The 25,513-nt window shown below is 50.1% G+C and overlaps 1 protein-coding gene across 1 annotated transcript in view; it reads right to left on the bottom strand.

Moving 5' to 3' along the window:
- The window catches only part of LOC111844400 (uncharacterized), a 166,697-nt gene that overhangs the window by 11,957 nt on the left and 129,227 nt on the right, over nucleotides 1-25,513 (bottom strand). Inside the window, exons 65-94 of the mRNA XM_072703050.1 lie at nucleotides 25,150-25,350; nucleotides 24,603-24,764; nucleotides 23,756-23,893; nucleotides 23,075-23,271; nucleotides 22,555-22,687; nucleotides 21,101-21,286; nucleotides 19,906-20,055; nucleotides 18,663-18,839; nucleotides 17,958-18,113; nucleotides 17,700-17,852; nucleotides 17,075-17,245; nucleotides 16,605-16,738; nucleotides 15,976-16,180; nucleotides 15,101-15,283; nucleotides 13,660-13,767; nucleotides 13,210-13,364; nucleotides 12,680-12,827; nucleotides 11,975-12,069; nucleotides 11,198-11,429; nucleotides 10,900-11,094; nucleotides 10,241-10,366; nucleotides 9,402-9,557; nucleotides 8,365-8,523; nucleotides 7,536-7,702; nucleotides 4,102-4,264; nucleotides 2,996-3,183; nucleotides 1,915-2,065; nucleotides 1,409-1,591; nucleotides 1,111-1,248; nucleotides 136-330 (exon numbers count right to left, since the gene is read on the bottom strand). Coding sequence (XP_072559151.1) covers nucleotides 136-330; nucleotides 1,111-1,248; nucleotides 1,409-1,591; nucleotides 1,915-2,065; nucleotides 2,996-3,183; nucleotides 4,102-4,264; nucleotides 7,536-7,702; nucleotides 8,365-8,523; nucleotides 9,402-9,557; nucleotides 10,241-10,366; nucleotides 10,900-11,094; nucleotides 11,198-11,429; nucleotides 11,975-12,069; nucleotides 12,680-12,827; nucleotides 13,210-13,364; nucleotides 13,660-13,767; nucleotides 15,101-15,283; nucleotides 15,976-16,180; nucleotides 16,605-16,738; nucleotides 17,075-17,245; nucleotides 17,700-17,852; nucleotides 17,958-18,113; nucleotides 18,663-18,839; nucleotides 19,906-20,055; nucleotides 21,101-21,286; nucleotides 22,555-22,687; nucleotides 23,075-23,271; nucleotides 23,756-23,893; nucleotides 24,603-24,764; nucleotides 25,150-25,350 — 4,905 coding nt within the window. The remainder of the gene's footprint in view (nucleotides 1-135; nucleotides 331-1,110; nucleotides 1,249-1,408; nucleotides 1,592-1,914; nucleotides 2,066-2,995; nucleotides 3,184-4,101; nucleotides 4,265-7,535; nucleotides 7,703-8,364; nucleotides 8,524-9,401; nucleotides 9,558-10,240; nucleotides 10,367-10,899; nucleotides 11,095-11,197; nucleotides 11,430-11,974; nucleotides 12,070-12,679; nucleotides 12,828-13,209; nucleotides 13,365-13,659; nucleotides 13,768-15,100; nucleotides 15,284-15,975; nucleotides 16,181-16,604; nucleotides 16,739-17,074; nucleotides 17,246-17,699; nucleotides 17,853-17,957; nucleotides 18,114-18,662; nucleotides 18,840-19,905; nucleotides 20,056-21,100; nucleotides 21,287-22,554; nucleotides 22,688-23,074; nucleotides 23,272-23,755; nucleotides 23,894-24,602; nucleotides 24,765-25,149; nucleotides 25,351-25,513) is intronic.

Below are 25,513 nucleotides of genomic sequence, written 5' to 3'. Positions count from 1 at the left end.
TCTCCTACTCTGTGGATGGACCCACTTCTTGATTGAAATGTTTAGCTTTCACCTGAAAACAGTCCCACCACCATGCCCGTGAAGGTATGACCCCAGCCTGTAATTACACCCTGAACATGCAGTTCCACTGCTGACCTGCTGGGGGCTAGTGAGACGCTGATGGAAGCGGCCCACTCGACCGAACACCTCCTGGCAGTAGGAATGCAGCTCCTCCAGCTCATTCTCGATAGTCACGGCATCCGGCGCAGCGCTCTTCTGGATCAGGTTCTCTCCGAACACGATCAGCTGGTCGATCTTAGAGGTGTTCAGGGTGATCTCCTGTTGGAAGTCCTAGACAGGGAGACACAGGGATATCATAGAGTGGTCAAAGTAAAGAGCAGAGAGTTACACTGTACAGTGTTAATGAGGGCCAATCTGTGCACTTTCTAGTGTTAGTGAGAGCCCCAACTGTATACTGTGCAGTATTGCTGAGGGCATAGCTGTGTACTGTCCAGTGTTAGTGAGAGATCAACTGTACAGTATACTGTGCAATACTGGTGAAGGCACAGCTGAGTAATGTACAGTGTCAGTGAGAGCCCTGGTGTGTACTGTACAGTGTCAGTGAGGGCCCTGCTGTGTACAGTACAGCGTCAGTGAGGCCCTGCTGTGTACTGTACAGTGTCAGTGAGGCCCTGCTGTGTACAGTACAGCGTCAGTGAGGCCCTGCTGTGTACTGTACAGTGTCAGTGAGGGCCCTGCTGTGTTCTGTACAGTGTCAGTGAGGGCCCTGCTGTGTATCGTCTGGTGTTAGTGAGGCCCTGCTGTGTACTGTACAGTGTCAGTGAGGGCTTGCTGTGTACTGTACAGTGTCAGTGAGGGCCCTGCTGTGTACCGTCTGGTGTTCGTGAGGGCCGTGCTGTGTACAGTACAGTGTCAGTGAGGCCCTGCTGTGTACAGTACAGTGTCAGTGAGGCCCTGCTGTGTACTGTACAGTGTCAGTGAGGGCTTGCTGTGTACTGTACAGTGTCAGTGAGGCCCTGCTGTGTACAGTACAGTGTCAGTGAGGCCCTGCTGTGTACTGTACAGTGTCATTGAGGGCCCAGCCAGGGTCCTGATTGGTGAAGGACTCACATTGAGCTGCCTCATCTTGTCCTGGATGTCGCTGTCACTGAAGTGCTCCACGGTGGTCAGCTGCAGGTCCATCTCGGTAAGCCACACCAGAAGCCCCTCCCGTATGCCCTCAAACTCCTCCCGCTGGCATGTAAAGTGCTGCGGGGAAGCGGGGGTGGGATCAGAGAGTCCAAAGAAAACTTGAGTAAAACCTGCCATACGGTGTTGTGGCTTTAACCTCATTAACCCAATCACCTCAGTCAGTGATAGGCTGGTTGGAATTACCCAAGCTGCACGCGATTGGTCAGATCAGTCTCACCCTCAGCCTGCGCAGGATGGCTGCCACACGGCTTTCCAGCTCGTCCCAGCGCCGGTTCACCTCCCAGGCCGTGCATCTCAGCCGGCCCGCTGAATCAGTGCGCTGCTCCTGGGCCAGCTGACGGTGCTGCTTGTTGAGCCTCTCCAGCTGGGCCAGTCTTTCTTGGACCTGTCTCTGGAGGGCCTGGAGGAGAAGGTGACCCATGAGGGATACTCACATTGCAGGACTGCAGTGGGAACCCAACCCTGCTTCATGCCAGCATTAGTGAGGCCCTGATTTGGGTAGGCAAACACTGATCCAGGATCAGTCCCAGACTACACACAGGTACCTCATTGATAATCACTTCTGCTAGAATATGGCCTCAAACCAGGAAGGAGCACAACCCATAGAGACCAGCAACTTGCAGGCATAACAATTCACAGAGCTGACTCCGGCTGGCTAATTTCAAAGCTCTTCCTTACAGCAGAACATGAGTATCTCTAGCCCTGGCGCTTCACATCTCTGACCTCAAACTTCTTGAGCTCCTCCTTGGCGTTTGCGTAAGGGACGTCGACGGACTTGGGGTCGGCCGCGATGTGCTCAGCGGCCTTCAGCCAGTCGTCAAAGTGCGAATGATCGTCAAGGAAGCTGCACCAGAGCTGCCACGTGTCGTCAATCCTGCAACAGGAGTTATAATCACATTGGATTGTTTAGCTGGTCTTATCCAGAAACTTCCAGAATAATTAGTCATGCACGCATTGCAAGAATGTATGCAAAGCAGGGGCAGGGTGACCAAGTTTGGTCAGATCGCTGGCGTGAGATTTTCAATTTCAGAAAAGTCTGCACACACATGCACACGCATTTACATGTATGTCACAATTTTATTACCTTGTAAATAGTTTGCATGGTTTGCAAACTGCCCGACGCTTTTGATGTAGCTAGTTTTAGGTTTATCATGGAATATGCAGATTTTCCATGAGATTTCTCGCGTTAGTGTGAGCGTCCGAAAGCGCGAGTGTCACGCCAGATGCGTGTGAGCAGGTGACCCTGCTCAGGAAGAAGGAAAAGACAGATGAGCTTCTTCCTGGTCCTCATTCATCTGAACGAGGCCATGAATACCACTGGTCCTCTGGGTCTCCATTAAGCAGAAACAACAGAACAGATTCATTAGAGTCCGAGTAAGAAGATCCCAGAGGAGCAGCGCTGAGCTCAATGCTGAGGATCACTCTGCCCACAGGCAGGATCTCTATCTACAGGTCTCTGTAACTGTCACCACACCTTGGGGATGGAACATTAGGGAGATTCCATCACCTGTCTGGTGAGATGACTCACTTGTTGTTTTCAGATCTCAGAATAATTTTAATTAGTAATAATTATCTGCATTTGCAGATAAAGTGGGACAATCTCTACCTCTCGCCATTATTTGGTGTCTGGATTTGGTGTATACCATTAGTGATTTATTTACAATGATTTAATGTCGCTTCTCTGAGGTTGATCATCATGCTGAGTGTTTCCCTTAAGTTTTGGCAGCTTCATGTACTAAAAAAGGGACTAAAGCTCTTCATGTCTCTGTGGAATCTGGGCCTCAGGCTGTGCTGCAGAACCCACTTTGCCCTCCTCTCCAGGGACAGGGTGCAGATGTTCCTCCAGCGCTGCTCCAGACACCGTGCTACCTCCTGGAGGGACCTGCGCTCTGTCTCGGTGCCGCAGCCTTCGCTGTCCCCAAGCAGGCCCTCGCACGCCGTCAGCACGGAGGCCACGCCCTCGGCATGCTGCTCTATGTCTCGCTGAAGGTTCTGCACCACCCCAGAGAAGCACGTCCACGAGACGCGGCCGTGGAGACACACATGGATGGACAAGGACACAGAGAAACCATAAGTTACAGAGTAGGGATCAGTTAGCGGCTTGAAATGTCCAAAAACATGTCTAAAGCTGATTGCATGTGCACCTCCTGTACATATTCCCAGTGTAAGAACACGCGAAACAATCACGGCCGTACATATTCCCAGTGTACGAGCACGCGGAGCAAACACGGCGGTACATAATCCCAGTGTAAAAACACGCGGAGCAATCACGGTGGTACATATTCCCAGTGTATGAGCACGCGGAACAAACACGGCGGTACATATTCCCAGTGTAAGAACACGCGGAACAAACACGGCGGTACATATTCCCAGTGTACGAGCACGCGGAGCAAACACGGCGGTACATATTCCCAGTGTAAAAACACGCGGAGCAATCACGGTGGTACATATTCCCAGTGTATGAGCACGCGGAACAAACACGGCGGTACATATTCCCAGTGTAAAAACACGCGGAGCAATCACGGTGGTACATATTCCCAGTGTATGAGCACGCGGAACAAACACGGCGGTACATATTCCCAGTGTAAGAACACGCGGAACAAACACGGCGGTACATATTCCCAGTGTAAGAACACGCGGAACAAACACGGCGGTACATATTCCCAGTGTAAGAACACGCGGAACAAACACGGCGGTACATATTCCCAGTGTAAGAACACGCGGAACAAACACGGCGGTACATATTCCCAGTGTACGAGCACGTGGAACAAACACGCCGGTACATATTCCCAGTGTACGAACACGTGGAACAAACATGCCGGTACATATTCCCAGTGTAAGAACACGCGGAACAAACACGCCGGTACATATTCCCAGTGTAAGAACACGCGGAACAAACACGCCAAGCACCTGCTGCTCAGCCAGCTTCCCCTGGATCTCGTCTTGGTGGCAGATGCTGTATGTCACCGGTGTGGCCAGTGTGGCCTCTGTGTGGGAGAGCCAGACTCGCAGGTGATTCATGTCCATGTCCAGCTGCCGCACTGCACTCAGCGTCTCCTTCAGCTGCCGCACCCTGCATGCACATGGGGGACAGTCACATGCAGCTGGGACATACACAGGGGGCAAGTCACATGGAACCGGATTTTACACGGAGGGCAAGTCATATGGAACCAGGACATACATGGAGGAAAATGTCATGTGAAACCAGGTCGTACATGAGGGGGGGGGGGGGGATGTCACATGTAACTGGAAACACAGAGGAGATGCACGTAAACACACTGCTCCATTAAATGCCAAAAACCTTCACAGCTTGAACTCATACCAAAGAACCTGCAGATCCGTACGCGGTTCTCCAAGCTGCCAGTACATCTGAGCTGCTCATAATGCTGTGAAACAGCCACTTTCACGAAACCTTTCACAAGCTGCCGGTTATGTTCTGCAAAACACCAGCACATCTGAAAATTCTGAATGGTATCAGACACAAACTGGCGAGTGTCCCCTTCTGAGTTTGGGAAAGACCCCCAGGTGGGTCTCACCAGTCACTACCAACCCCCCCCCCCCCCCCCCACCAGGGCTGTACTCTCGTGTCTCAGGTGACCTGTCTCTGTGCTTAAGGTCGCCGTAGTAACCAGGCTGGAAATAAAGAAGCTGACACTGTCTGCTGACAATAGGTGGCTGAGGTTTCCATGGTTACACGAACAACAGAGCTATAAAAAGCACAGCAGTAGGCTGTTAGGTTAAAGCTGGACCTTTTCAAACCTCAAGACAAGAGCTTAACACTGCATAGGCTGCACTCCAATAATGGCACCCGAAGTGCTCCTTGAATCCGTAACTAATCAGGAATCTGTCCATGTGGGTGGGAAAGGGTGAGGTCAGAGAAGGAGGCTCTGTCTGCTGGAGACACGGCCTTTACCAGGCAGCCAGGCTGCGGGGGAGTTAGCATCGGCAGGTAGCTTAGCAGGCAGCGGCAGAGAGCCGCAGGGGCCTGATTCGGCTCCTGAGATTAACCGTATACCTCATTTATGACGGGAGCATTAGTATATAAAGTTATTAATATCAACATCCTGTCATACTAAGGCTTCTTAAGAACCGTGTCATCTGCCAGCACCTTATTGGTCAATCAGATTACATAGGTTAAGCTATATTCATCATTTTAATGCAGATCTAAGTGTAAAACAGAGACTTGATGTAAATGAAATACTCCTCCATGGTCAGACAGGAAGTGAAGCGTCGAGTCTGTTCTCAGCTGGCCCTGGAGCAGGGCCACCATCGCCATGACCCAGAGTCCATCTCCTCCTCACTGGCTAACAGGATTACGAAGGGGCACCCTCATCAGATCATGGTGCACCCTCAAAAACAGGGATGTGCGGGCACAGTCGTAGCTGATTGGTTAATCATGACTAATACAGCACCAAGAGACCAATCACGGGTGACCCAGCTACGCAGGCGCAGTCATAGCTGATTGGTTAATCATGACTAATGCAGCACCATGAGACCAATCACGGGTGACCCAGCTACGCAGGCGCAGTCATAGCTGATTGGTTAATCATGCGTAATGCAGCACCAAGAGACCAATCACGGGTGACCCAGCTACGCAGGCGCAGTCATAGCTGATTGGTTAATCATGATTAATGCAGCACCATGAGACCAATCACGGGTGACCCAGCTACGCAGGCGCAGTCATAGCTGATTGGTTAATCATGCGTAATGCAGCACCAAGAGACCAATCACGGGTGACCCAGCTACGCAGGCGCAGTCATAGCTGATTGGTTAATCATGACTAATGCAGCACCATGAGACCAATCACGGGTGACCCAGCTACGCAGGCGCAGTCATAGCTGATTGGTTAATCATGATTAATGCAGCACCATGAGACCAATCACGGGTGACCCAGCTACGCAGGCGCAGTCATAGCTGATTGGTTAATCATGACTAATGCAGCACCATGAGACCAATCACGGGTGACCCAGCTACGCAGGCGCAGTCATAGCTGATTGGTTAATCATGCGTAATGCAGCACCAAGAGACCAATCACGGGTGACCCAGCTACGCAGGCGCAGTCATAGATGATTGGTTAATCATGCGTAATGCAGCACCATGAGACCAATCACGGGTGACCCAGCTACGCAGGCGAAGTCGTAGCTGATTGGTTAATCATGACTAATACAGCACCAAGAGACCAATCACGGGTGACCCAGCTACGCAGGTGCAGTCATAGCTGATTGGTTAATCATGAGTAATGCAGCACCATGAGACCAATCACGGGTGACCCAGTCACGTAGGCGCAGTCGTAGTTGATTGGTTAATCATGCGTAATGCAGCACCAAGAGACCAATCACGGGTGACCCAGCCACACAGGCCTACTGCCAGCCTTGGCCAGATGGCTAATCTGAAGCTGTTTACAGTGGGCAGGCCTTTCACCCCAATGCCCAGCTTCCAGCACAGCTTGCTCCGTCTGGCTGAGGTCAGGGAGCAGTCGCTGGGAACCGTGACCGGGAACTGGTCACGGTCATTGGGGAGGGCCGCGGAACATTCTGCCAGGGATCAGGGACCCTGGGCAGGGTGGCGGCATGACTTAGAGCAAACAGGGAGAGTGACAGGGCTAGACTCGGTCAAATGGTTGGTTTCTGTAGCATTTCTACTCTCTTATCAATTTCTAAACTATATTACGGGCATTAAGCACCAAATAGTTCCCATTTTAGACAAAACAAAGATAAATGACTGGTCCTGAGCACTACTCCAACTGTTTAAGCAGGCAACAAAATAAGCTGAACCTGCTCACGGTCACTGACACTGTCAGAGTAAAACCTGTCTCATAAGCATCACTGCATTACAAGCTCTGAAGAAATAATCAAGGACAAATTCTCCACGCAAACGTTAAAGGATAAGTGATTGAACTGATAGAGAATCAGCAGTAGAGGGCTGAACAAATGACCAAATAATTAACTTACATTACAATATCTGCACAAATAAACTACTCAATTACCTCAAATGTGTACAGAATAACTGGCTGGAAGCATCATCATCCATTAGCAGAGCTGCACCACTATACATCACCGGAGTTCGAGGCCAGTAGTTTCAGGATGTTAGTTTATAGGCGGGAACAGAGCAGACTGAATGATAGCGGAATACACTGTGTTTGTTTAATGATGCCAATGAAGGTTAAAGAAAAAAACTGTAACTGGATGTATCTCAACAGAAAGGACGTCATATTAGCTGCCAGAACTACCAGAACATTCCCATAGCTTAGAGTACAGAGCAGTATCAGCCTTCAGTACCACCATCGCAAGCAGTGGTCCTGTAGAACCACCGGCAGAGCTGTCAGGTCACAGTGGCGCCCTCACCTGGCCTCGATGTGGTCAAACAGGCGCTGCCAGCGTGCATTCACATCGGCCATTTTGTCGCTGACCTCAGCGCCCCGGGTCTGGTCGCTGGCGCTGAGAAGCTGCTCACCCAGCCTGTTCAGATGGGTCTTGTTCTCACTGAAAAGGTTGATCTCCTCCATGAAGTCCTGGTCGGAAAGGAACAGGAGAATTGGTCTTCCCAGAGTAAGCGAGTTTCCCCTGACGCATACTACAGTAACAGCAACTGCAGTAGCTACAGTAATTACTCAATTAAAGAGAAATGACATGTGCATGGAGTGCATTTGGTTTATTATGTAGACACCATAAGCAGAGAGCAGAGAGATCCTACAGTCTGCATTGCTGGCTTCCAATCTGTACATTCAGCTCTGTTTGGGACCCCCCCACGCCCGGCTCTGTTTGGGACCCCCCCACGCCCGGCTCTGATTGGGACCCCCCCACGCCCGGTTCTGAGTGGGACTCCACACCCGACTCTGATTGGGACCCCCCCACGCCCGGTTCTGAGTGGGACCCCACGCCGGGCTCTGAGTGGGACCCCCCCACGCCCGGTTCTGAGTGGGACCCCACGCCCGGTTCTGAGAGTGACCCCCCCACGCCCGGTTCCGTATGGAACCCCATGCCCGGCTCTGATTGGGACCCCTCCACGCCCGGTTCTGATTGGGACCCCCCCACGCCCGGCTCTGATTGGGACCCCCCCACGCCCGGTTCTGATTGGGACCCCCCCACGTCCGGTTCTGATTGGGACCCCCCCACGTCCGGCTCCGTATGGAACCCCCCCATGCCCGGCTCTGATTGGGACCCCACACCCTACCTTCTTCAGCTTCTCCATCATGTCATCCATACTAATGTCGGCCCTGTGTGTCACTTTGCTCTCCATTTGCGACAGCCACTCGCAGAGCTCCTTGTTCTTCTTGTTGAAGATCACCCAGGCGCTCAGACGATCTGCAATCTCTTGCTTGCGCAGAGAAACCTGCAATGTCAGAGCAACACGTCCAAACTACTTCAAAGTTCAAAGTTCAGACATGGTCCATCACAAAACTGGGCAGCACCAACCACAGGGTGTACTGAAGTGAGAAGATTGTTGGGGATTAAAATGTCACTTCACAAACCTCATCCATCCATCCATTCATCTACCCATCCATCCATCCATCCATATTCCAACCACTAAATCTGCATCAGGTCATTGGGCCTGGAAGCCTATCCCAGGTAGCACAGGGCACAAGGCAGGGATGCCAGCCTATCACAGGGCACATGGCTGTGATGCCAGCCTATCACAGGGCACATACACACACCCATCCAATCATATGCCACAGGCATTCTAAGATACGAAATAGGCAAACTCCATGTCTGTGTGAGCAAACCAGAGACCCTAGAGGAAGCTCATAGGAGTCAGGGAGAACTCAAGAGCTACGTGTTCCCCCCCCACCCCCCATTCTCAGGGCCAGATTACGGAAGAGGACTGTTTTATAATGAGGTGTATCCCATTACTAATCATTTAAGTGCTACTGATGCTGAATATAGAGAGTGCCATTGTGATCTCCCAGCAGGCACTGGGGCACCTAGAAGCCCCCGCGATCGGCCAGATGGAACAGCCCACCTGTGACTCATTCATGCACCCTATCTGCCCCGCCTTTGCCTGCCTCCACTCACTGGATCTGAGTCTCTAGCTACGTACAGCAAGGTGAATAAAATGACAAAACTCAAGACTCAAGACTTCTTATGCTCAATGCTTCCATGTACACAATGTAGTGAAACACTGTTTCCCTTTGGCCCTAAATACAGATACAAAAAATAAATGTATAACATCAACAACACCAATACAACACAACATAAATATAAAAAGCATACCTTCGCACAGAGCTCCTCCCACTGGAGCTGCAGGTCCTCGGCTGCCCCGCCAGGGGGGGGCCCGTCTCTGGCCACCACGTACTGGGACAGCTCAGTCTTCATGGCCGCCAGCTCCGTCAGGCCGTGGGCCCAGTGCTGCAGAGCTTCCTCCAGCTCCTGCATCGTGCAGCAGAGTCACCTCAGTCCCGCACGGCCAACGCTCACATGCACACTCCCTCCCCCCTTTCTTTCATCTCCCGCCAGATTAGGGGACTGGGCAACACACTGGGACGGGGGTTGGGATAGGGTGAGGGGGATGGAAGAGGGAGGGGCAAGGGAAGAGCAACCAGCCAATGGTGGCCCAGAAGACACAACAATGACTGTCCAGCTCGCACTAACTACACTGCTGGCTTCCCAGTGGTGCCAGTTATGAACATGCTGCAGTGCGCGAGCTGCACAGTGCATGCAGCTGGTCAGGAGGAAAGCCAGTGCCAACCGCTCCCGTCGGCTATAGGCACAGACAGGAGAATTACAGGAGGATCATCCAACATCTTTAGGACACTTTATATTACACTCATACATATTTTACTACCTTTTCTAATAGTTTTCTTTTTAACAATCTATTTTATTATTCATCTAAACTTTTTCCCTTATAGTTTATATATATTTACGCACAGCAACGGAGCTCTTATATTTCGCTACCATTGCACTGGACAATTGTGCATGTGACGATTAAAGACCTTCAATCTTATTAAATGTCACTTCTAAGTTCTACACTTAACCCAAGTAGAGCTAGACACTGTAACTGAGAATAAGGGGAAGTACATTCCCTTGAGCACTTGGACCTTTCCGATAAGCACCTTGATGATCTTCTCTGTGAGCCGGATCTCCTCCAGACATTCAGGCAGCGGCTGTTTCAGTCTGTTCCTCACCTCCTCCAGCCGCTCTCCGCTATCGGCTAGCCTGGCCTTGTAGCGTTCCCAGTTCTGGGGAGAACATTCATAGAACGCGTGAGAACAGCATCACTGCCAGGGTCTCCGGCTGAGCACAGCACACAGGAATCTCTCCTCCTGAACCGCTGGCTTAGTGAGTCAAAATCCTTCGTTACGGACACAGGTCAGATCCAGCTATACGGGGACCACACACAGCGTACTGAGGAGCAAACGCTTGGCCACCTGCTCCATTAGAGATCGGGGATTGCATCACATCTGCCATGTCACTGCTGAGATGTTCCGATGTAGGTCAGTGTGATCAAAGCTGGATTCCCTACCCGAATCCCTCAGCTGTGTGTGAGCATCTCAGCATGACTGCATATAGGCACGGAGGCGCATGCATGTGTGTTTAAGTATCGGTGTTTGGACCTGAGGGTTCTGACTGCAAAGCAGGATCCATGACTTAAATAACGGTAAAGACTGTTGAACCTGTCAGAGCAAACAAGCACTTTGTTACCTTAGAGTCAATGAGGTCCCTTTGAGCAAGTGTCTGCCCTCATGACCTTTTCATGACCTTTCCCATGTACCTGCAGGATGGCCTCTGTGAGGGCCCTGCGCTTTCCCAGCAGGCTCTCCGTGCGCTCCCAGTCCTCCTGCAGCAGCCGCAGCTCCGTCTGCAGCTGCGCCTGGGTCTGTGCATCAGACGCAGAGCATAGCTGCCAGCCAATCTGCATGGTCTGCCTGTAGACAGTATGGCGGCGGCCCATGTGGTCCTCAGCATGCTGGACACGATGGGGACAGGGCATGAGTGGGGAGGGAGGGGGGGACGGAGAGACAGACAGACAGACAGACAGGCAGACAGACAGACAGACAGGCAAACCCTACCTTTAGGTCTTGCAGGGACCGTCGGAGCTCGCGCAGACTGCAGTGGGCGGGGCCAGCAGGGGGCAGGAGCGAGTCAGTCTGGCTCAGCAGTGTCCTCAGTTCATTCGTGCCGTGTATGTAGAGCTGCCAGTACCTCACTAAGGCCCTCAGCAGGGATCCATGCTGCTGCACCCTTACCAGCACAGAGTGCCAGCGCTCCCTCATGTGCGTCAGCTGGAGAGTGAGGTCACGCCTGTGGAACGATGGGTCATGTGACTCACGCTCACTCTCAGGTACCCTATGGTTTCCCAGCGAATGGCACACAAACACACAGACCTCCGAAACCATCCTCTGGAAACATATTTATCTACCATGACACGTCAATTAACACAAGCGGGCACAGGGCGACACGGCCATTAAAAACATGGTTCTCATTTGAGATACAAACCTTCTCGCAAAAGTTTCCATTGCCAATCACTCAATAATGAACTGAGACTCAGTTACAATCACAGTAACTTCGCCTTAAAAACACCCAAAAGCAGAAGAGTAGCTAAGTATCGATTCTTTATTTGTTTCCTTGAAGGCTGACAGCATATACTGTACAGTTCATTCCGCACCAGGTCTTACTATGAAAGTGCTGCTGAAATTGGGACCTACTTAACAGCAGTTTCGATAACCATGTTCCTACACTGATACACCATCTGCTGCCAATGAAATCACCCCTGAAGTGCCACAGTACTGACAGTATCCTGTTGGGTGCGGCAGCTACTCCAGCACCGGTGCTTGTCGATCTCTTACCTGGGCTCGACCTCCAGGCTCTCCAGCAGACACTGTCCCTCCTGAAGGATGGACCACAGAAGCTGGTCTCCCCTGGGAAGCTCCACCCGCAGCTTCTGTGGGGGACACTGATTATTACGGACACGGGAACTAGAGATTCCACCCATCACGTATAAACGGGATCTGCCCCACACTGAAAAATAAAATGCTGTGTCCCATTTTGAAACAATATGGGACATGATTTTGCCCAGTATTAAACCAAACAGGCACAACAGGAACCCGGGCCGCGGCAAGCCGATGTGGGGCCTTCGGAGGCCGTCGAGCCATCGGGGAGAGTCACTGGCTGCTTCTCAGGCCAGTGAGTGAGGCACAGTCGGACACGGTCGGTCCCCATCCGCACTGGTCTGGCTGATTTAGCATGTTGATTCAGTACTGAAGCTAGCTGGTGAAACTCAGCTCTCTGATTGGGCTGCATGTCAATCATCACCTCTAGTGGTGTCACTGTGTTCCAGCTCAATTTTTCACAATCGCCGTGAGCTGACTGTCTGTTAGCCTTGGTTGGTGCTAGTTTCTTGCTGTTGGCTTGGTGCGTGTCCAGCTTAATTAATTAACAACAAGGCAACAAACAATATGTTCTGAAGGAGGCAAGGAATACATACATATGCACGTCAGATGGGGCCAGGGGTGTGGTAAGAGCGGGCAGAGTATCACGGGGAGGGGGGCTACCTGGAGCACGGCGAGTTGCTCTCGCAGGGAGGGGGAGCAGTGGGGCTCCTCCCTGGCCAGACTGTCCTCCATGCTCTGCAGGAAGGCTGTCCAGCACTGGCAGAGAACCTGGAAGCTCTGCTGACCCACGGCGCCCTGCTGCAGCTCACTGAGAGACACGGGCATGAGAGACACGGGCATGACGACAGCCACAGTCAAATGCATGGCGAGAGGCACAGGCACGCAGACACACACGTGACAACAGCCACACACACGCATGAGAGACACACGCATGGCGAGAAGATGCTGTCAGTTTATCCGGAGCATCATGAGTTTTGCCACAGAACCATATTACCACGGTCTTCACTCACCACACCCCAAATACCCCAAAGGGCTTTTTAACTTTTTTTAAATGCCTTAAGGTTCAGGAGGTGTTACCCAGGTCCAGTACATTCATGCCCAGTAACAAATAACAGGACCTGCAGTCTGCGGCCCTGTGGAAAAGAGTGAACAGACATGTAAGATGTAACAGAAGAGCGCAGTTCCCCCACCTGTACGCCTGTGCCACCTGTGTGAAGGTCACAGCCCACTGCCTGTTGAGGGCTTGAAGTCTGTCACCAGCAGGGTCCCCCTGGGGCAGCATGTCACCCCTCCAGTTCAGGGCCTCCAGCTCAGGTCCTAAGGAGCCCAGGTCCTGCAGGACGCTCTGGAGCAGAGGAGCAGAGGAGCAGCCATTCACCACCACTGCAGAACCCGTAGCCTGACCCACAGTAACGGGCTGTAAAGCACCGCCAGTAAAGCGGGCCGCCGCTGAAATGCTTCTAGCAGATACTTTACTCCTGCTGAACAGCGGAATGACACTGGGTCGTGTTTAGATTCCCATGGACGGCTTTCTGGGACACTGCACATGGTTTGTGGGCATTGGGGGCTGCTGCCTGTTTGCAGGACGCTCCCGGGGGGGGGGGGGGGGGGGGGGTCACACGCATGAAGCCCCCACTCACCTGGGGGGCAGAGTCTGCGCCGCCGGCCAGGCTGCTCTGGCAGGAGCAGAGGTGCAGCTCCAGGGAGGCCAGACTGCTGGTGAACTTCTGCAGCTCCTCCAGCTCCTCCTGCACGTGCACACACACACACACACACACACACACAGACACAGACACACACACACACATACACACACACACATACACACACACACACACACACACACACACATAGACACACAGGTTTGTAATTATATCTTTGTGGGGACACTCCATTCATTTCTATGGGGTAAAGTCTAATCCCAACATGACGACCTTAACCCCGACCGAGAACTAACCTTAACCATAAGTAACCAAACGAAACATGCTCTCCAAGGGCCTGTACTATTATCACAGCTTCTGATTCTATTATCATAGCCTCCTGTTTAGTAGCCCCAGAAAGTTCTATACTTTGGAAAAAATATGCAGTCCAGCAATTCATACTCCCTACATGTACGCAAAACAAGCCACGATTGGACCTTCAGGACACTAACAAAACCAGTCATTGATAGATATTCTGAAATAAATATACTTCAGATCATATAACTAGCTATGGATACATCAGAAGGCGATTTTTTTTTATTTTCAACATTTTGTGGAAATGGCATCCCGAGGTTTACGAAGCTTTTACTTTTATTTCATATAATTTTCTTTATTCCTAGCCTTTTGCTCCTATTTTCAATATGTAAATCATTAAACCACTATTGACATGTTTCACGTATTCTGGATATTTTCAGGCTTGTAACAATGTCACCACAATATAATATGTACAGCAATGTTCTCCACACATGAGGAACCAGGCTGTTTTGACAAATTCATGAGTTTGATTAGGCTGTTATTAGTATTATGGGGATTTTTCTTGCATAGTTAATTACTTCTTACTAATGATCAGTCCTTACATTGTGCTATTATTTCATATCCCAAAAGAATATTTCTTTTAAGCTGCTATAAAAATAAACACCTAAAACTGTAAAAACAATTCAGAAATGTCAGCATCATGACCAAAATTTACTTGGGTTGAATATCACCAATTACAGCTCAAAGATCAGCATATGGACATGCCTGACCATCAATTACAGCTCAAAGATCAGCATATGGACATGCCTGACCGCCAATTACAGCTCAAAGATCAGCATATGGACATGCATGGCCGCCAATTACAGCTCAAAGATCAGCATATGGACATGCCTGACCGTCAATTACAGCTCAAAGATCAGCATATGGACATGCCTGACTGCCAATTACAGCTCAAAGATCATCATATGGACATGCATGGCCGCCAATTACAGCTCAAAGATCAGCATATGGACATGCATGACCGCCAATTACAGCTCAAAGATCAGCATATGGACATGCCTGACTGCCAATTACAGCTCAAAGATCAGCATATGGACATGCCTGAATGCTGGCATTGACCTCTTACCTGTAGGTGTCCCTCTCTCCTTGCGAGTGCCTCCCTTAGCTTGAGGAGTTCACATGACAACATCCAACCCTCTGATTGGATAAAGATGGCTGCTGGGACATTCATGTGGCCAGTGAGATGTTTGCTAGCTTCCATCACTTCCTCCATGCTTCTCTGCAAGACCTGCAGACTCTGCTGCTGCATCTGTCCAACATTTAGGTCATGAAGAAAGGCCTCTTTAAAACAATCCTTTTTAAAAACAGGTTTGTGTTCTAATAAATCCATCTGATACCATGTCAGAAACATTTTAACACTTTTACATTCTATTACATGTCTTGCTGATATCATTTTGGTACATTCTGACAGATGTAAATGTATAATAAATGACAGCTTAGTATAATTATTGAAATGCACTGAGTGTAGCTGTATGAGGTGCCGCTGTGTGTCAGTGTGCGCGTTAGCATGTAGCCCCTCGCAGCATCCTTGGCCCTGATGCGCGTCAGTGTGCGCGTTAGCATGTAGCCCCTCGCAGCATCCTTGGCCCTGATGCGCGTCAGTGTGCGCGTTAGCATGTAGCCCCTCGCAGCATCCTTGGCCCTGATGCGCGTCAGTGTGCGCGTTAGCATGTAGCCCCTCGCAGCATCCTTGGCCCTGATGCGCGTCAGTGTGCGCGTTAGCATGTAGCCCCTCGCAGCATCCTTGGCCCTGATGCGCGTCAGTGTGCGCGTTAGCATGTAGCCCCTCGCAGCATCCTTGGCCCTGATGCGCGTCAGTGTGCGCGTTAGCATGTAGCCTCTCGCAGCATCCTTGGCCCTGATGCGCGTCAGTGTGCGCGTTAGCATGTAGCCCCTCGCAGCATCCTTGGCGCTGGGCCTCGGCCTTCGCAATGGACTCACCTTACTGGCTTCCAGTCGTTTTACGACTTGCTCAGCAGTGTGCTGACTTCCAGGCCTGGCTGCCAGCAGGAAGCTGGCCTGTTCCTGGTGGACCTGCAGACTCTGCCAGCAGCTCATGAAGGCCCTGCTGTACCTTCTCCAGAGGCCCAGCAGCTCCTGGGCCCGAGGCAGAGCGCCGCCCACCTCCTGGCTGACTGCTGCCCTGCTAAAAACGGGAAGCAAACAAAAACAGGCACCAGTGCTACACAAGACTTCATGGAGTTCAGCTGCAGACACACAGTGTCACACAACTGTCCAAACAGGAAGGGACAGACACTCTTTAAATGTATATTTGGTTATTATGTCATGTGATGGACATGTGAGACTGGGGGAGTCCCCTGCCCGGTGCCCTGTGTGTCTCACTGTGGCCATGTTACGGATAAGCATTTATGATGAAGGATGGATGGATGGATGGTTGGATGGATGGATGGTTGGATGGATGGATGGTTGGATGGATGGATGGATGGATGGATGGATGGTTGGATGGATGGATGGATGGTTGTTCATGCAGGTAATGTTTAATTGTGGTTGTTCTAAACTTTCACACCAGCCAACGAGGAGAGAACAGTCCTGTCTACTCAGGTACTGACCGAGCTTCCTGCTTCTCTATCTGCTCTGATAAGAGCTGAGCTGCAGCAGGACTGATAACGTCCCTCAGGTTGCAGAAGTTCTGGTTTAAAGCCTCCCATTTCTCTTCGGCGCCCCCTGCCTCGACCTGCAGGAGCTACAGGCAGAAATACACAGTCCAGCTCAGGAGCATTACAGTTTATATCCATATCAGCAGCTTCAATACGGATGTCAGGCATTCAGCAAACTTTCATAACCCAGGCAGTCCACAGAAAGGGACTCAACCTGCTCAGTCCATAAAAGCCAGTAGCAGCACGAACGACACACAGACTCACAGGTCTGAAAGAGATTTAAAATTGACAACACTATCCAATGAAATAAATCAATGAATTTAAAGACATCCGAAAATTGCATGCGTCTGGTCATTTTGTATATCGGAGTTTAACACTCAAGCCCATGAAGCTGACCGGAACCTGGCCGAGAGCACAGATACCTGTAGCTCATCCACGTGGTCCTGCAGTGCATGCTGGGAGAACTGGGCGTGAGTGCCCTGCTCCAGAGTGTACTGGCTCTTGGTGGTGTGGAGTGCTACCTCTGCTAGCCCCTTCGTTACCAGGCCCCAGAGATCCAGGGCCCACTGCAGCCTTGGGCGGAGAGCAGTGACCTGCAAAGACAGGAAGTGACAGAGGTGAACTATACTGCCCCCCAGAGGTGAAACACAATAACTGCGCTAAACTAAGAAACTTTGTCGTGGGATAAAACAGAGCCTAAGAAACTCAATTTCAGTCACAACTCAATTTTGAAAAATGTGGTTACGGTGTTTTGCCTTTAGTGTTAGGGTCTAGTGTTATAATGGTATAATGGACTGCATTTTATAGTAGTTATTTATTATTATTTATTTTACTGTGCTACTGATCTAGTATAGTATATTCATAGTTAATATGTATGAGGCATTGTGCTATAATACAACACAGTGTACTAAAGCAACATGACGTACAGGACAGAGTACGGTGCACTTTATCTTGTGATCATGCTCAGATAATACGCAGTGAATCTCTGACACTGCATTACGGGTGCAGTGAGCAATCAGAGCTGAGCACCCGGGGTATGTGAGGCACCTGCTGATGCAGATCTGCGCAGTCCCTGCTGAGCGTGTCCAGCTGCCCGCTGCATGCGCAGTCGGGACGCAGCTCCCCGTCTGTATCGCTCAGGCAGGCTTCTCTCAGCTCCTGAAGCTGGGTGTCCGTATCTTTCAGCTTCTCCTCTGTGTCCTGCGCCATGTTCACAGGCCAACATTTATGCACTTCGCAATGCGAACAGACCCGCAATAGCCAAGGTGGTGTGTGTCGGACAGGGGTGTGAGTGTGGACGCATACCCCACACTCCTGCAGCGCCTCCCTGGCCTGCCAGCGACTGGCAGGCCTCTCCGCCTGGCTCAGCTTCTCCTTCTGCCTGGACAGGCCTCTGCCCAGGACCCGCAGCCTCTCGTCTCTGGCCAGGCAGGTCTGGAGGTCCTTCTCCAATTGCTGGACCTGAGGAGCACCAGAGCATTTTCACGCTCGCTGTCACATCGCTGAATGAACCTGAGCTCAAAAGTCCAGCTACATTTATACCGAAATTAAGCTGCTCGCTGTTTCCTTTTGATGCCATACCTGCGTCACGTGCTTTAGACTAAAACTTCTGCTAAATAAATAGATGTGCATGTAAATGCAGAATGAGTTAAACGAAAAACTGTCTCAAACTAAGCTGAATTAGCATTAGTGTTCTGGGAAGAGCGTAAAGAGGACAGGCGGGCAGGCGGGCAGGCGGGTCCCAGGAGACAGATTTGTAGGTAAGCGGGACCCAGTTCATAATGAAACAGAGGAATGGGCTGCATATATATATATATATATAAAACCTTGGTAAACAGATCACTTTTAAACATGATTCTCATGTGCTCTACAGTTTTGTTCTTTTTATACCTGAAATATCTACCAGTGCAGTTCAGGTTAAGTATTCTCCCCAAAGAGAGCAATACTCTGGCTAAGCGTCAGTTGTTACAATCTGTTCTCACGACCTCTGTATTATCAGACAGTGCTCACCTGACTACACAGCGCCCCCTTCAGGTGGAGCCAGCGCAAGTTCAGGGCGCCAAGCTTCTCAGCATGCAGCGCGTGTTCATATCTTGAGGCTGGAAGGTCAGTGCCACTGGACTGTAACACTGACTGGTTGAGCGTGTCGACCGTAAGCTGGTGACATGCCATCTCAACCTGATACTCCTGTGGAAGAGAGACTAACATCAGCGGGAAGCAGACCTCCTGGATGGAAGCTGACATCATGTTGTGTGACACTGAGATGCCTTTGTATGACACTGGTCCAGTCGGCAGAGTTGGAACCTCAGACCCCAGGGCTGTGGCCTGCAGTTCAGCCCCAGGAGACCCCATGTCTTCCTACGTTAATGTCATGGGGGCTCTCAGTTCAGGGGAATTTCTCACCCTAAACTGTCCCTTGTCTGTATATTTGCCCAATATGTCCCTCAAATCCAATGTGTTGGGCGGCCATGACTAGTCAGTGCGGGATGTGACTGAATGATCGCGACACCTATGGGAATGAGTGAGTGAGCAGGCCGTAGGCCGTCTTGGGGACGCAGTCCCTCTGGACTTTGAGTACGGAATGTTAACTTACCGTTGAACATGTCCCTGATGACACGCATCACTTTTACTACATAGTTGACATTATTCACTTTACATGGGGTGGTCATTATGTCCTGACTCGTCATTGTATATTTGCGTAGACCTGCTATTATCTACAGTGAAGTAAATAGGTCACAGGGATGTGGACTTGATGCCCTCATTCTGCTCAAACTTGTCATGCCCCGGTCTGACGTCACATCCCAGGGACCTGACAGCTGTCACACCCAAAGCTATCCTCTAAGCCAGGGTTCCTCAAACCAGTCCTCGGGGCATCCCAGACGGTCCGTGTTTTTGCTCCCTCCCAATTCCCTGGGGGACACCGAGGACTGGTTTGAGAAACACTGCTCTAAGCATGCTAAGATCACAAGCAGTTACACTGCCATTAGTGAGCTCACTGCAGATGTTTCTGCATATTGGCTCCTTTAGTTTTGTACAGCTCTGACAGATTGTGACGGAACATAACAGATTGTGTCAGACCATGACAGATCGTGACGGAACGTGACAGATTATGTCAGATCGTGACAGATCGTGTCAGACCGTGACGGAACATGACAGATTGTGACAGAACGTGACAGATCGTGACATGCAGCATCATGACAGATTGTGACAGAACGTGACAGAACGTGACAGAATGTGACAGATCGGCTGAAACCTTGTGTCTCTGCAGCAGCGGCTGAAGCCCTGCAGCACTGCTGGCCTGACGGATCTCCTGATGATCTTCTTTCAGCCTCTTCTCCATTGCATCCATCCAGACTCCCAGCTCTGTCATGGCCTCCGAAGGTTGCAGCTTCTCCATCAACTGCTAAAAGTGGGGAAACAATATACTACCAGAAAACCTAATGCCTCCATACCTCACTGTTATTGTAGCACTGTCTTTATGTTCATTTTATACAGCTGTGGTGTAGTACCATATTGGTGTAGTACCATAATCCAACAATCCAGATCTTCCTCAGGATTTAGGAACACCCTTTCAAAGCCTTTCAAAAGTACTGAGCCAGTTCCCGAAGGTCACCTTCCCATTACCTCCCAGCCTGGTTCCTGGGAGGCATCTCCAATCTCTTCACTTGTATTATTTAATATCCACTGGATCGTTAGTAATCATACCATGTCACTGTATTTCCAAACACAGGCACACAGTGTTTATTTAGTTATGAAATGTTGTTTTATTTTTATTAGTTAAGCTGTAACTTCTAAAGATAAGCCTTTGGGAGTCGTGTTCTCCTTCCTTTATCTCGCTTTCTCTATCTTGCTTTTTCTCTTACTTCTTGACATGTTTCAGCTTTGGTCATTCAGCTCAGTTACTGCAACATGGGAGGTTTTCTGCTGTACAACAGCCAACAGCCTTGAAGGTCTGGCCAAGAACTTTAGATAACAGAACATCACGCATACACAGAGAGATGCTTCAGGATCTGACCGCAGCGTGAGTATCCAGAAACGAAACTTCATCAGTAATGCTGTCTACTGACGACTAAACCACTGTACTGGGTGACTTCAGACTTTCTAGTGAAATGTAATGAAATGAAATTAAATGACATGAAATTATGCTTTATTTTCCATTTGCACCAGTATGAGTTCAGGCACACTGGAATGCCTCTTATGGAATATCCCCTCTCACTGTCCTTAGAGACACGCATATTTATATTCAGCCGAGAGCAAAGCTTGGGCTCTGAGCTCAGGATCAGCCATTTAAATAGCCCCACTGGAGCATTTCAGGCAGTTAAGGGCCTCGCTCAAGGGCCCAATAAATATGCAACAAACCAGCATCCTTCAGATCATAGGCACAGAGGCCTAAGCCACTCAGCTACACAAGCTGGAGACGTGGAGGGTGTGGCCTAGCTGGGCCGTACCTGGTGCAGCCGCTCTTGGACAGAAGGCAGAGTGGACAGGATCTCGGCCCAGCCCTGCTCCAGCTGTGTCAGCTGTTCCCGCAGGGTGCCCGTGTCCCCGCACCTCTTCAGCTGCAGCAGCTGTTCACCCGTGCTGATCACAGAGGCCTTCAGCAAAGACCGGGCCTCCACCTCCTTGGTGAAGTCCTATATTAACAGAGCACAGCAGGGAGAAGTAGAATGCTTCAGACCAGAGTCACGACATACGGCGGATGAGTCACGACATATGGCGGATGAGTCACGACATACAGCGGGCGAGTCACGACATACGTGCACACTGACACATGGCTGAAGGGGAACATAGCTGTGGACTTAGGTGAGTCCCCCATCAGACGTCTGACATGTCCTGTGTTTGACATTATTCTAGTAAAATGTGTATCCCAGGTGTAATACCAGAGCAGCGTACAGCAATAAGACAGGGACACCAGCCCTGGCATGTGGCATCATCATTAAGGGCATAACCAAAAGGATTAGTAATAGTTTCATACTTATAACAAAGGTTCTTAATAACACGTTTATATGGCATGTATGTATGACATGTTGTGCTGGTTACTGGAAGTTTTAGGTGATTCCCAATCTCTTCATTTGTAAGAAATTAATCACGTGTCGTGAATGGTGGAATAATCTGCTGCACCACTTCCAATCAGATCCCTACTCCACCTTCAGGAAACAGCTAAAGACCCATCTGTTCCAGGAAATCCTCTACCGGCCTGGTAACACTCTATGCTCCCTGACCAGGAAATCCTGTACCGGCCTGGTAACACTCTATGCTCCCTGAGCAGGAAATCCTCTACCGGCCTGGTAACACTCTATGCTCCCTGAGCAGGAAATCCTCTACCGGCCTGGTAACACTCTATGCTCCCTGACCAGGAAATCCTGTACCGGCCTGGTAACACTCTATGCTCCCTGAGCAGGAAATCCTCTACCGGCCTGGTAACACTCTATGCTCCCTGACCAGGAAATCCTCTACCGGCCTGGTAACACTCTATGCTCCCTGACCAGGAAACCCTCTACCGGCCTGGTAACACTCTGCTGTTCGCAATGTCACACTTGCTGCTCAGTAGAATATCCGCCTTATTAGGTTCTTGCTTTGTTTGGTAGATGCCGAGTAGCTCCAGCCCCAGTCCTGCTTACACTCGTACCCGGGCTTTCACTGGAACCTCAGCCTAGCCTCACTCATGCTGAGTCGCCCACTCGACAGCATTCGTGTTTGTAATGTTGTAATATTTATTAATTTGTGCTGAATATATAAATGTAAAGTGCTATTAAAAATGGCTGAATGTCAGCTTACTATCTCTGGCCTTAATTTAGAGATTCGATGCTAAATTCATAGATGTGCAAAGGTAACATCACTTATAGGCCAGTGGATCATAAGGAACCACAGATCAAAAAAACAGCGAAGACAGCAGATTCACCAGAAAGTTGGCGAGCTGCCGGCGGTCGTGCTCCTGCTGACGGGGCGTGGCGTCACAGCGCCTCCTCCAGGACTGCAGCTGCTCCCGCGCCCTGCCCAGCCAATCACCCAGCGCCACTGAGTCACTGCAGAACCTGCAGGGACGGGCGGGACAGTCAAGGGCTCTCAGTAAGAGTTTCATTGTGTGCTGCACATATGACAACATACTGCGCTAATCCTGAAGCTTCATTCTGCTTATTTCCTTTTATATTTTCCAATTTCCCACAAACATGCACTTTATTCTTTATACTGTATCATTAATTCACTGTCCATATACAGTGTGTACATATGTTTTGGCAACATTGTATAAATTTGTACACTAATGAAAGCTAACTGAATTACAGATCTTTGGGGGGGGGGGGGTGAAATATCCCTCCCATTCAGCTCTCCACCACACATTCTGCTCAGGGTCTCGGCCACCTGAGGCCGGGGACACAGAGGGGAGCCGTGTGGCTCAGCATGTGTCTCATGGACAGACGCACCTGGCCCACAGATGCGTGAAGGCAGAGACCCGCAGCTGCTCCCGCTCTGCGCAGCGGCGTACGGCGTTCCAGCGGCTCTGCAGCTCGCGCAGCGCAGCCCCCACGGTGCTGGCGAACCCCCCAGCCTGCAGCACCTGGCCCTGCTCCACGGCAGCCCCCAGCGGTGCCCGGCTCTCCTCCAGGGCCCTGCTCACCTGCTGCGGGGGGAAGACACACGATGGTATTAATAGGGTGTTGCTGGTAAACGGCAAGTATGCTCAGCCAATCAGCAGGCAGGAGCACAGGAATACAGACAGCGTATAAATGGAACAGCGGCATTGTTTATTTTTAGGGTTCTGTTCATCAGGCAATGTTTCTGTTTACACAGGTTCTACAGATGTGGGGCCAATGTGATGCACAGATGTTCCTCTACAGCTGTGGTGTCAGTGTGATGCACAGATGTTCCTCTACAGCTGTGGTGTCAATGTGATGCACAGATGTTCCTCTACAGCTGTGGTGTCAATGTGATGCACAGATGTTCCTCTACAGCTGAGGTGTCAGTGTGACACAGTCTTCTCCAGCTGTGGTGTCAGTGTGACACAGTCTTCTCCGGCTGTGGTGTCAGTGTGACACAGTCTTCTCCAGCTGTGGTGTCAGTGTGACACAGTCTTCTCCAGCTGTGGTGTGATGACGTGGCAGTACCTCACAGATGCAAAGTGTCTGCTGCAGCTGCTCCTCCTGTTCCTCCTTTCCTGGCCCTGTACTCGAAGGCATCCTGGCCTCCAGGTCATTCAATAGTTTTGCTATCCAGCCACAACTCTCCTGCCACTGAGACCAAGCCTGAGGGAAGCACAGACAACATAAACGCACACAGTGTGAGCACAAAGAGTATTACACAGACAGCGCCAGTATGGACATTATAGGGACATACAGTGTGAGCTCAGACAGTGTGAGCACAGACGGCACAAGCATGGACAGCATGATCACAGACAGTGTGAGCACAGAGCACAAACAGTGTGATCACAGACAGCGTGAGCATAGACAGCATGAGCACAGTCAGCGTGAGCACAGACAGTGTGATCACAGACAGTGTGAGCACCAGTTTAATAATGTTTATTATTGTGGGCGAGTGGCAATTAAATTTGTGTAAACAGAGGTGTGACCATTGTACACATTTAAAACTGGATATAGACTAATGATGCAATGACAAATGACTAATAATTAATGCTCTTATAAAAATGAACATATATCTCTTTGAATAGTGGAAGTCATTTTCCCTGAATGTGTCATAGCTGTGTACTGGGGAGAGCATACGACTATGAGAATAATAAAAGTAATCAAAATCATAAGGCTCACTGAACATTAACTAAGCTGGCAAGACAAAACAAGTAAAATAAAATTGTATATAACCCAAATACAAGGAATATTTATAAAAATATGTAGAAAATGTACCTGATAAAATACCAGATCATTTTCCATCGCTAAAAAAATAACAGAAAACTGGTTCTTGGATGATTGCAGATTAAGGCTGAAGCACAGGCCTTTGTACCTGCAAGCCGTCCTGTAGCCACACTCCCTGCTGCACTGCCCTCTGCTGGAGAGTGCGAGCATCCTGCTCCAGCGCCGCCTGCGCTCGCGTCTGCGCTCCCGCCTGCGTCTGCGAGAGCTGCCGCACCATTGCCAAGTGGCACGCCAGCTTCTGGAAGAATGTCTGCCCCCCCCCCACCGGGCCCAAAAGGCAGACCGAGGGTCACTGACTTCACACTTAGAGAAACACACTAATAGCTGTGGGTCTGAACTTCACATACTTAGAATAATAACAGAATAATACTGCTCATTTTCACAGAGGGATATTCACTGCAGAATTATTCAATTAAAATTCATTAAAATGAAGCAGCAGTGCTGACTGAAGGTTTATTATGAATCGCTGAAATATATTTATTATTAAAGACTGCAGAATTTTTTATTCTTGCCAATTCAAGCAAAGCTGTTCATTTTGTTAGTATAAAGATATTCCTTGTGCCATTTGTTTCTTATCACATGACAAATCACAGCTGATGAGGTCATGTGTCACATGACTTGGTTAGACGGGGTACCTTGTGGCTGCTTAAGACAGCCTGCAGCTCGTCCTGACTGCGCAGCTGCACATGCTGACTGCGGATGAGTCTCTCCCAGCCCAGTTCCACCAAGCTGGTCAGTCCATGGAGTCTCTGCTCATACTGCAGCTGCTGTTCGAGCTGCTCCTGCAGCCCCCCCTGCTGGCTTTGCAGGGAGGTACAGGCAGTGTTCAGCAAGTCCTGCAGACAAACGGAAGCCCATAATTACAGACACATATAGCTGATATTCATTAAAACATTTTTTACTGAATACTTCAATTTTTGTCCCTCCACAGGCAACAAAACTGGCCACGAAACACAGGCATACAGCACTGTGCTGTGTATATATTCTGGTATTTATATA

Source organism: Paramormyrops kingsleyae, chromosome 19 (assembly GCF_048594095.1).
Source record: "Paramormyrops kingsleyae isolate MSU_618 chromosome 19, PKINGS_0.4, whole genome shotgun sequence".
In the NCBI taxonomy this organism is placed as follows: domain Eukaryota; kingdom Metazoa; phylum Chordata; class Actinopteri; order Osteoglossiformes; family Mormyridae; genus Paramormyrops; species Paramormyrops kingsleyae.
This window is presented reverse-complemented; position numbering and strand designations above follow the sequence as displayed.